Genomic DNA, 12500 nt, shown 5'->3' on the forward strand with positions numbered 1-12500 from the left:
CATATCATTCTCAGTACGTCTGTAAATATCAGTGTGTCTTATAGTATGTGTATGTATGTGTGTGATAGAGTGTGTATGTATTTTAACAATGTTAATCTAATGCTTAATTAAGAAGAAATGGCTAATCATGAATGTCCTTTGGCTATGAAACACCTGTTGCAGATGTGTGTGCGTGTGTGTGCGTGTGTGTGTATGTAAAAACAAGTGTGTGTGTTTAAAACTGTGATTGTGTTTGTGCGTGTTTGTGTTCGTATGGTATGAACCTGCTGGTTTACACGTGTGCACATGAGCATTTGTATGTGTGTCTGTGTGAGTGTGACATGTGACGCGTTTGTGCGTGTGGGTGTGTGAGTGTGAGATGTGACGTGTGTGTGTGTGTGTGACTTGTGTGTTTGTGAGCGTGTGTGTGTCTGTGTGAATGTGTGATGTGACGTGTGTGTGTGTGTAAGTGTGAGTGTGAAGTGGGTGTGTGTGTGAGTGTGTATGTGTGTGTACCTGCTTGCCGTCAGCCATGTTGCAGGGCAGCAGCAGGACCTGGGAGGCTGGGAAGGTTGTGGAGAGAGAGAGACACAGCTGCTGCTGACGGATCTGTTGGCCCACCGTATACACCCACTCCTGGAGGGAGAGAGAGACATAGAGACAGATAGAGAGACATAGAGACAGATAGAGAGACATAGAGACAGATAGAAAGACATAGAGACAGATAGAGAGAGAGATAGGCAGAGGGGCAAGAGTGAGAGAGAGAGAGAGCGAGAGAGAGAGACATAGGAGCAAGGGAGAGGGAGAGAAAAGTAAAGGGCGAGAGACAAAGAGAGAGAGATTGATTAATGCATGGATTTCTTTGTTTGACTACATTTCTTCATTAATTTCCCTTCAGTCACAAAGTGTCTTACAACTTACACGTTGTCTGTGTTTGTCTATTACCGACTCCCACATATATCAGTAGAAAGGTCAGACGAGTATGATTCATATCCTGACTCAAACACAAATACACTGGCGCGTGCGTGCACACACACAAACACACACACACACACACACACACACACACACACACACACACACACAAACTCTGAAAGCCTGTTACAGTGAACTCATGTAGAAACAGCCAGCTGATTATTTAGTTGTCTGTGATGCTGTCTCTCACCAAGAGGGGGGAGAGACACAGAGAGAGACAGAGAGACAGAGAGAGAGAGAGAACCCCCCTTTTTTTCTATGAGAAGAGCGAGACATAGAGACAGCGAGAGATGCAGAGAGAGAGAGAGAGAGAGAGATACAGTGACAAATATAAAGAGAGGAAGAGAGAGAGAGAGAGGAGAAAGGAGCTGAAGGTCTCTATGAAATATAAGCACCTGTTGAGTGTCTTGTCAATCAAGTCCTCCATTAGAAGTTCCTTCCTAGTCCCTAGTAATGACAATGTTGAGGCCACATCCTGTGTTTGTGTGTGTGTGTGTGTGTGTGTGTGTGTGTGTGTGTGTGTGTGTGTGCGTGTGTGAATGTCTGCTTGTGTGCCTGCCTGTGTGTATTTGTGTTTGTGTGCATGGGTTTGGGTGTGGTATGTGGTTGTGTGTGTGTCTGTGTGTGCATGCATTTGAGTGTGTGTTGCTATCAAGGTGTGTTGTGCCTTCCTTCACCTTGCCTTACTTAACCTGAATAATTACCATGAAGTGTGTTGCGGAACACTATTCTCCTCCTGATTAACCTCTAGAATATTGTACCAACGACTTTATACTTTAATGAGTGTATGTAGCATGCTGCTAATTGCCTCATGTTATGTTAAACAGAAACATTGAAAGCAGGGTTCATTTGTACACACACACACACACACACACACACACACACACACACACACACACACACACACACACACACACACACACAAAATCGCATGCACATGCACGCACACACACAGTTATTCCATTAACACAGTGGAGGGATTTCCTGTACCTGGGGGGGGGGGCTGACATCTGCCTGATTTATTGAGCAGCGTCAGAATACGACAACACAACTCTGACCTTCAGGATAATTACAACCTCCATATGCCTTTCAAACAATAGGGGAGAGGAGAGGGGAGGAGAGGGGTACAAGGTAGGGGTTGGAGGAGACGAGAGGAGTAGGGGAGGAGAGAGGAGCGAGGGGAGAGGAGAGGAGAGGAGAGGAGAGAGGAAAGGTAGGGAAGGGGGGAAGAGAGGTGAACAGAGGAGGGGAGGGATGGGGAGGGATGGGGAGGAGAGGGGAGGAGAGGGGAGGAGAGGGGAGGGCAAGAGGGGAGAGGAGAGAAGGGAGGAGAGGGGATGCCAATTGGCCGACGAGAGAAGACGAGAGAGGAGAGGATGGAGAAGGTATATGCACACAGTGTTGTTATGCAGGCCTTTTTTCCTCAAGTCGCAGAAGTTGAGAGCTGAGAAGGACAACAACTTGTTCGTCATTAGCATATTTAATTATCTTTCACACAGAAGAAATGGCTGCTCGATTCAACCGAGTGCAGGGAAGAGGTCATCCCAGGCGTCGGTGTAACAACAGCACTGGCCTTGTCTCCATCTTTAGTCTTCCAGCGGCAGCGTGGACAGCTGTGATCCTAACCTTGTCCTCCGCAAGATGACCTCATCATGCAACCCATTAGCCACACACACCTTACTCTCATGCTAATGAGACACTGCCCAGAACAACCAGGGTATTCTAATGGTAGACACGGGGGGCCGCCCAGTACAACCACAGCCTCCTGCCGTTGGTAACTGGGACCTGCTGAGGGGTTGATATTTACTGCGTTGCCCAAGGGCATCTATGAAACTTTCATGAGCAGGTAGCGTCGCACTGCTTCCATTCCCCCCCGCCTAATGTCCCTCCCCCCATCTCCCCCCCCCCTCCTCTTCCCCCCCCGCCTTCCCTCCCCCCCCCCTCCTCTTCCCTCTCCCCCCCCCTCTGGCTGGTTATTAGAGGAGATATCAGCATGGAACTGCACTCTGTCTCTAAACAGGAAATAATGAGAATCCTGTGGGTATTAATTATAGTACAGAGAGAAAGAGTGCACACACACACACACACACACATGCACACACATACAGACACACACACGCTGCACGCACACGCATGCAGCCCACACAAAAGCTACGCACGCGGTACACACATTCACAGTGCGCACATAAACATGCAGCACACAGCACGCGCAGTACACACACAGAAGCACACATTCTGACTACACACACACACACATAAACCCCCCCCCCCCACACACGTGCACATACTGACAAATTAACACAGAAACACACAAATACTGACTCATAGACACACGTACACACACACAAACACACGCGCACACACACACTGGCACATGCAACCGATATATGAACACACACGCACAATTTAATATGCATACACAAACACACACACACACACAAATACACACATCTTACACACACACACAGAAATATAACCTTATTATGTCTCACTTTGATGACACAAGTCCCTAAACGGGACCTGATTTACATCTACTAATGACCAATCACAGAGAGGCACAGGGGGAGGGTGGAGGGCAAGAGAGAATGAGGAAGAGGAAGAGAGAATATCGACTGTAGGAGAGGGATAGAGGGAGAAAGGGAGAAAGAGGGAGAAAGGAAGAGGAGAGAGAATGACAAGAGGGAGGAGAAATGGGGAGTGTAGGAGTGACAAACGGAGAAAGAGTGAGGAAGAGAGAGCGGTAGAAAGAGAGCGAGAGAGGAAGAGAGGGGGGAGCCAGAGAGGGAGAGAGGAGAGAGAATGAGGAAGTGAGATGCACAGAGGGCAAGGCAAGAAAGAGGAAAGAAGGGAAAAAACGGAGGAAGGTTTGCTATCCAAGGAACATGAAATTTAACCTGTATTCCTGACCTTTTTTTTCATTGAATTGAATTGAACTTAAGCAAAATGAAATGAAATGAATTGAACTGACTTTTTCATTGAATTGAATTGAATTGAATTGAATTGAAATTAATTTAATTTGATTGAAGTGAACGTTGTGCCAGACTACTCTTGTAAGACTTGGAAACTTCTACACCAAGTGTGGCTTAATCTCCTCCACTCCCAGACGGTCTTGCTGTAATAAAACACCTTTCTCTGAGCTACGGCTGTTATATAATTATCCCACTCGGGGTCTGACTCTCCACCTGAAGCCTGGATTAAAACCCTGCAATTCAGCTCCTTTCTTTGTCTTATCTCGGGTCAAAGCAAAATCCCTATTTTTTAATAAGAGACTCACTATCGTTGTGAGGTCTAGCGTATCTCCTGGTATAACTGCAGGGACGCTGACCCTCGATGAGAGCCCTGGCTTCACTTCACTGACAAGACGCCTCACAGCTCAACCTGCTCTCTGTGCCACGCGAGTCACATAGGGCCCCCGTGGTGTGAAGCAGGTGAGGCCCCAGGGCCGGCTGACCATAGGGCCCCCGTGGTGTGAAGAGGGGGAGGCCCCAGGGAGGGCTGACCCACCTGGTGGGGAGCCTGGACGTCCTTGGAGCCGATGCAGGGCCCCAGGGCCAGCGCGGGCAGGTCCTGGCCCTCCAGACGCCCGGCCTCCAGGCAGTTCTGCCTCTGGCGGACCACCCCCGACTGGGAGTCCGAGTCGTCAGGCACCCTGGGGGACAGAGGAGGGGAGAATTTAGCAGAGTTCAACATAGTAGAGTAGAATAGAACACAAAAAAGCTTGTATAACACATCAGTTCAACAGAAGGGAATCGTCTGGAGACCTACAGCACATGATAGAAGTGAATAGAATAGAATGGAATAGAATAGAAAAGCAAATATGTTGTACTTAAAGATTAGAGTTGTGTGTTCTTGATTGGAGTTGGGTTATTTAGAGAGGGACAGACAGATGGACTGATGAAGAACAAGGTTGGATAAGAAGCATCTACGCTAGGGGGATAAAGTGAGAAACCTAAAAGTAACGATGGCTAAGAAAACAGACCAATATGAAACCACTTGGGCTGTATATATCTGATCAATTCAGCAGAAATCTCTATAAAGTAAACTGCAAACAAAGTTTAAACTATTAGAAGATCAGCAGATATTCTTTCTGACCGAAGAAGTCCACTTCACTTTTCTTTCTTGGACTAATTATTTCATAAACTTTGCACACCAATCTCATCGTCTGATAAAAACTCCTCTCTTCTATTCTCATTTAAATTACCTCATTTAAGACAAGCCTGAGCTAATGCCTTGTCACAATCAAAAGCCTCTCTCTCTCTCTCTCTCTCTCTCTCTCTCTCTCTCTCTCTCTCTCTCTCTCTCTCTCTCCCTCTCCTAATAATCCGTTGGAGGTTATTCAGTGTTGAAAGGGTCAGGTCTGTCGTCTCAGGAGAGCTTGGCTGTTAATTCCATTCTCAGGGATTAACACCCAATAGATAAATTGGTGCTTAAAATGTGCCTGTGTGCCAATTTGGGTGCGTGCCCGTGCTTTTATCATTGATGGTGCACGTGGAGATACGTTTGTGTGTTCTTGTGTGTTTGAACGTGTGTGCATGTGTGTTTTAGTGTGAGTTTGTGTCTGCATGTGTGTCTGCATATGTGTGTGTCCGTGTGTGTGTGCATGTGTGTGTGCGTGTGTGTGTGCATGTGTGTGTCTGCATATGTCTGTGTGTGTGGTTGTGTGTGTGCGTGCGCGCGTGTGTGTGTGTGTGTGTGTGACAATCTGTCCTCATTTTGACCGGGTCCCTCCGGGAGCCAAGCCAATCAGAAAAGAGACAGACAGGAACACAAGACACAAAGACAACGAATAAGGACGGCCCTCACACACACACACACACACACACACACACACACACACACTTACTTGAGCTCAGGGTACACGTTGTCCAGGTACCATTTGAATGATTTACATTGTAGCTTCTTCCGCAGTTCCACACGCCCACGGACACTGGAGAGACAGACAGGTGGAGAGACACACAGCCAGACAAACAGGAAGGCAGGAGGGAGAGACGCACAGACAGATAGAGAGGCAGTTGTAGTTTAGAACGATGGAAAGTAAATAAGTCATAGGGCCTGTGTCCACATAGCGTTTCCTTCTGGCAGAGAAGTGCTGGCAGGGCGCTGTGGAGCGCTGGGGTTAAAGGTTACATATTATACCTCCAGGAATGAGCTATCGGCCTCTTTTGACATGAAAAGTGGGCGTGTCCACCTAGAAGTTTGACGGATAGATGTGTGATGTCAGAAGAGGCAGAGTTCCAAAACGGCTTGTAACGGCTAATCACACTCACACCTGGTGGTATAATATGTCACCTTTAACCGCTGGTTCAGAGAGGGAAAGGAAATGCTGCACGCAGGTTTTTTTCAGTGACAACATATCACCAACTGCTGTTGTATGACGGACCAGTGTGGTGTAGTTTCCTTTTTGTTATCTTTATTTGACAAATCATAAAGTGGTGGATGGACGTACACGAAGGAACAAGTTTCTCCACCGTTCTCAGTCCAAAAGGGTGACGAGTCCCGCCCCCTCTCGTATTTGATTGGCTGCCTGAGAATGAGTGGCAGGGATGACATCAACACCTTTCTGAAGAGTTTAAGTATTTTAAACTACAAGCGGGAGTGAAAAGACGGGGCGATCTGACTAAACTCTGGGTTAAGCGTTCTTTTCTCAAGGTGCCCTCTCCTCTTTGGGAACCATGGAAAAAAAGACACTGGTACTCAAAGAAAAAACACTTTGGACCCAGGTCCTCTTTCCAAACGGTTGTTTAGGATTTAATAAATATGTGTTATGTGTGTGTGTATATTTTCTTGCCTGTGTATGTTTTCCTGCGCGCGTGTGTATGTTTGTGTGTGCATTAGTGTGTATATGTGTATGTGTGTGTTCGTATGTAGGTGTGGGTGTGTGAGCATGTGTGTGTGTGGGGGGGTTATTTTCTGGCCTGTGTATGTTTTCCTGTGCGCGTGTGTATGTGTGTGTTGATGCGTGTTAATGTGTGTGTGTGTGTGCGCGTTAGTGTGTATATGCGTGTGTGTGAGCATGTGTGTGTGTTAATATGTATTTGTGTGTGTTGATGCGTGTTAATGTGTGTGTGTGTTGATGCGTGTGAGACTCACTCTCCGTAGGACTTCCCCTGTGTGTGTGTGTGTGCGTTAGTGTGTATATGTGTGTGTATGAGCATGTGTTTGTGTTAATGTTTGTGTGTGTGTGTGTGTTGATGCGTGTGAGACTCACTCTCCGTAGGACTTCCCCCGTGTGTGTGTGTGTGCGTTAGTGTGTATATGTGTGTGTGTGTGTGTTAATGTGTGTGTGGTGTTGATGCGTGTGAGACTCACTCTCCGTACGACTTCCCCCGTGCTGCAGGACGCGCCGAGTAGTAGAAGAGACGGAACTCATCCAGCCACACCTCCGCCGTACGCCGCGTGTTCCTACACACACACACACACACACGCACGCACGCACACACACACACACACACAGGCACACACACACACACACACGCACACAGACGCATGCACCACGCCGCACGCACGCACACACACGCACACACACACACACGCACAGACACACATACTTGGTTATGCGTCTTCAATTATCATATTCAGTCATTTACCTGTCCTCATGTTTGTCCTGCTGTCTGTCTGTCTGTCTGTCTGTCTGTCTGTCAGTCTGATTGAAGTATATTTGCAGTTTAGTTTCTCCTCGTCCTTCCAGTCGTCCTTCTGTTTTCCCATAATCTCTTTTATTTTAGCTTGAACATGCTCATCACACACACACACACTCAAAAACCAGCTGTGCGTGTGTGTGTGTGTGTGTGTGTGTGTGTGTGTGTGTGTGTGTGTGTGTGTTCACTTTGTAATAGGCAGACTACATGCCGTCTCTCTACTCTCTGTTACCATGGGGACGTGGAGGGGAGGTCAAAGGTCAGGTCAGATATCGATAGAGGCTGATAAAGTGTGTGTAGCTACCTTCTCACTGAACATCCATAAATAAACTCTATCTAGTCAGTCCGTCAGCCTGTCGGCTTACCAGTCTGCCTGTCTGTCTGTCTGTCTTTCTGTACACCACTTGCATATCTGTTTCAGTCGATCGTTCCGCCTCTTGCTTGTCTGCCTGCCTGTCTGTCTGTCTGCACCTCTTATTTGTCTCTCTTCTCTCTGTCCACCTCTTGCCTGTCTGTCTGCACCTCTTGTTTGTCCCTCTTCTGTCCATCCACCTCTTGTCTGCCTGTCTGTACCTCTTGTCTGACTGTTTGTATGTTCCCTTCAGCCAGCCCAAGGTCTCTTTCTTTCTCTTGGTTTTTCCTCTTCTATTTCAATTATAAACAACTCATTGTGTATAACCTTGAAACATTCTTCTCTCTCTCTCGTTCTCGCTTTAACCCCCTGTATATTTCTCTCTCTCTCTCTCTCTCTCGCTCTCTCTCTCTCTCGCTCATCTCCTTTTCTCCTGTCTCATCTCTAGCTCCATCCCCTCTCTAATTCTCTCTCTCTCTCGCTCACTCTCCCTCTCCCTCTCCCTCTCTCTCTCTCTCTCTCTGTCTCTCTCCTCGGTGTGTCTCTCTATCAGGGGAAATGCTTGAAGGACACTATGTGAAGAAGACTCTACAAACCGTACTACAGGATGAAGAACACAGAAAAAAAACACATTCATATGGCACATTAGGAAAATAATAAATAGATAAATGTTCCAATTCCGGAAGTGAATGCAGAAACGTCTTAACGAGGGATGCTAACGATGTAGCAGAACATAACGGCTTAATTGTACCACTAAGGTACATGACTAAACAACTACACACACACACGCACGCACGCACACACACACACACACACGCACACACACATACACACGCACACATGCACACACCTGCATACACACACACGTGCACAAGCCTACAGACACACACCAGATATAGTCCCAGTGACAATTCGTTTCAGTACTTCAACAAAAGCTACCGATATCAACATAATTAGCAGCAGCCTGAATGAATTGATTCCATATTACGCACTGAAACTCTCCCAGCACCGGTCGCATGCTTCAAATGAGTTGAGCCTTTCCTATAAAGTGGATTTTTAGACACAAAGCATCCGTTGTGTGGCTATTTGTAAATTCAAATTTAAACGTTGTCGTGTTCTGCGTGGTGGCCAGTTTCAGACGCCTGGAAGTGCAGAATAATCCTTGTTATGTTTGTTCAACGAGAAACGACAAAAAACAACAACCATGCAGACTTTTTCTTTCATGGAGCTCATGAGGTTTGAGCTGCAGAACACGCCCACACACAGAGGGCCGCGCGGCCCACCCACACAGAGCCAGGGTCACATCCTCCTCCAGAGGTCACGTCTCTCGGGGGCTTCAGGACCAGGGACAGCGGACCGGGACTAGCTCTGTGTGGACAGCTTTCATGGAGGATTTTTCGATTCTCTCTGGTTTGGTCGGTCAGTATGGCTTCTCTGAACTCTGTATTGACCTGTTTCTTCATTTGCTTTCACTCTGTGTCTCCCCCCCTCTCTCTATCTGTAACTCTCTGGCTAACTCTCTCTCACACTCTCTCTCTCTCTCTGTACCTACCCCTTTTTCAACTCTCTGTATCTCTGTATGTGTACTGCTCCCTCTCACTCTCCCTATGTGCCTGAAATACGCCTATGCGTTTAAATTATTTTCTCTAGCTCCCTGAACAACCCCTTCACCTCTCTCTCTTTCTTCAGCTTTGTCTCTCTCTCTCCATCTCTCTCTTTCTTTCTCTCTCTCTCTCTCTCTCTCTCTCTCTCTCTCCCTCTCTCTATCTCTCTTTCCTCTGACTCAAAGAGGTAATTAGCTATTAGCAGAGCAGAGCAGAGCAGAACCCTGAACTCTCTCTTGTTAGTGCGACAGGGACCACAAATTATGAGCCCCACACACACAATCACACAGGGGCCACACACACAAGCACGCACGCACGCACGCACGCACGCACGCACGCACGCACGCACGCACGCACGCACGCACGCACGCACGCACGCACACACGCTTGGACTGGCGTCTTCACCCCAATGCCTGATTTGGTCTGAATGAGCCCTAAGCAATGGTACTGATCTATTATTCATGACCCAACACCTCGCTCACTATTGACTGATTCACAACCTGCAACAATCTGGTTCGTGTTGTAAGTCGTGTACCTTCAATTTGCCCCCACATCACTAAGGAATCATGGATGAACGACTGGCACACATACGCTTGCACGTGTGTACGCACACAAACACACACACACACATACACACACACACACACACACACACACTTACAAACACGTACACATACACTTGTATACACAATACATACACAAACATGGACAACCATACAAACATGCATACACACACACACACACACACAGGCACACACACACCTGTGCACAAGGTTACAGCCACATGGCAAAGCACTACACAGGTGGTGGTGGTGGAGGTGGAGGTGGCGGTGGAGGTCAGTTTAGCATAAGGGTCATAATCAAATTACTCAACATGATGCTGCTGTTGTGTTTTTTTCCATTGAGCGTATTCATAACGTTGGCTTTTGAGAGGCTGGAGTTAATTAGCTGGGACCGGCAACACGTTTACACAGCAGGCAGCCTTGTTCAGGGACGTGTGTTGATCGTAAACACCCGGGTTCACCGGTGTGTGGGAAGACTCCCGGAGTCCTTATTTGACCGGGAAGTACATCGGACGCCGGAGTTACGGCCACTGTTACCAATCTATCGCTGGAAGCTGTGATTTTTTTTGCCGTTATAAACAAATCATGCATATCCCCTACATTCCTACCTACCAACTCACCCACCCTTCCATTCACCCACCTTCTACTCAAACATCCACCCATTTATCCATCCATCCACCTGACTCCATTCTTGCCCATCCATCCAACCATCCATCCACCTAACTACATGCCTACCTACCCAACCATCCATCCACCTACCTCAATACCTACCCAACCATCCATCCACCTACCTCAACACCTACCTACCCATCCATCCACCTACCTCAATACCTACCTACCCATCCATCCATCCATCCACCTACCTCAATACCTACCTACCCATCCATCCATCCACCTACCTCAACACCTACCTACCCATCCGTCCAGCTACCTCAATACCTTCCTACCCATCCATCCACCTACCTCAATACCTACCTACCCATCCGTCCAGCTACCTACCCACCAACCTACCCACTTGTACCCCTTGTTCTTGAGCAGGGAACATTATCAGGCAATTCATTACGGAACCAATTAGCCTCCATCTGATTGGAGGGTTTATAAGTGGATTTATACGGAGCAACCGGTGTATATCAGTCCTATTAATGGATTACTGGGCTTGTCAGTAAACAACGTTAACTACAAGCAGAGCGCAGAAAAAGGGCTTATCCTAAGAGGATAATATTATGTCGAGGCAAAAGGCTTCCAGCCCGAATCTGGTGTGACAACATTTCCTATTAATATCTGTGATTAATGCAAACACAGGCTTAGTGTTTGCTGGCAAATTCAATCTCTCTCAGTAGGCAAGTAAGCCAGTCACCTACACATCCAATCAGTCAGTCAGGGAGACAGTCTAAACCAACCAACTAACTCTGAACAACTTGGCCCATAGAATAGCTTTTTAGCTATTCTTAACACAAACATGATGTGTGCGTGCACGTGTATGTATGTGTGTGTGTATGCGTGTGTTTGCGTGCGCATGTGTGCGTGTGATCCTTTCCTCCGCGGTTCGTGTGACAGAATGAGCTCACTTAAACTAAATCGTCTGTGAACAAAAAACACCTCCGGGGTCGCTGGATCCCAGCTTCAGCACCAACATCTGAACTCCTCCGAGCTCTCACGTTACATACAACACATCCTTCACAGAGCTTCTCAAAGGACTCTGTTGGCAGTACGCCTCTAACACGGTGAGGGTCTGAAAATAGCACGGCTAGTGCAGTTAGGATACTGCAGTGGGGGGGGGGGGGGGGGGGAATTACCAAGTAGCGGGTCGATCCCTGATGTCCCCAGCCTAACCTGGAGGGGTCCTGGAGCCCAACATAGGGCCCTACCTGCTGCTCAATGGAAAAAATCGAATGCAAGTCGCATTGGAATTTGCCAAGTGATAAAATGTGTTGTTTAAGGTAGGGTAGGCAATTTGGATAAACAAGCCAGAGTAATCTAGAATTTGGAACGGTTTTGAAAAACTCCCACCCCCCTCCCTCCAAAGCCACTACCCCGAGAAACAGGACTAGCTCGCCAGTGGCAGTAGGTCTGCCTAGCCTGTGGACGGCTCCAGTCAGGCACACTGAGGGCAAGGCCAGAGCTCGGGCAGGTATCCACGGAGCTAAGTAGACAAGTAAGGCGTCCAATCATTTCATTCAGGCAGAATGAAATGATTGGACAGGCTTATTATAGACTTGCGACAGCAACAGATACCACATTTTTTATCTTGATGTCAGAGCATTGGTTTTATTGATTGCTGTTGGGATAGAGGTAATTTAATAAATACAACAAAAATTGCTTCTAGGATACAGCGCCTACCTTTTCTCTCCATATTTAGATACCTTGACATAGTGGCCATAGTAGTAGT

At 47.4% G+C, this 12500-nt stretch overlaps 1 protein-coding gene across 1 annotated transcript in view; it reads right to left on the reverse strand.

Annotated features, from left to right (window-relative positions):
* Positions 1-12500, reverse strand: part of galnt14 (UDP-N-acetyl-alpha-D-galactosamine:polypeptide N-acetylgalactosaminyltransferase 14 (GalNAc-T14)) — a gene marked incomplete at both ends in the record, with an annotated part of 102902 nt that overhangs the window by 1782 nt on the left and 88620 nt on the right. The window contains 4 exon segments of the mRNA XM_079754130.1: positions 496-615; positions 4459-4603; positions 5798-5881; positions 7264-7356. Coding sequence (XP_079610256.1) covers positions 496-615; positions 4459-4603; positions 5798-5881; positions 7264-7356 — 442 coding nt within the window.

The sequence above is a fragment of the Pollachius pollachius genome (assembly GCF_949987615.1).
Source record: "Pollachius pollachius genome assembly, chromosome: 16".
NCBI lineage: Eukaryota > Metazoa > Chordata > Actinopteri > Gadiformes > Gadidae > Pollachius > Pollachius pollachius.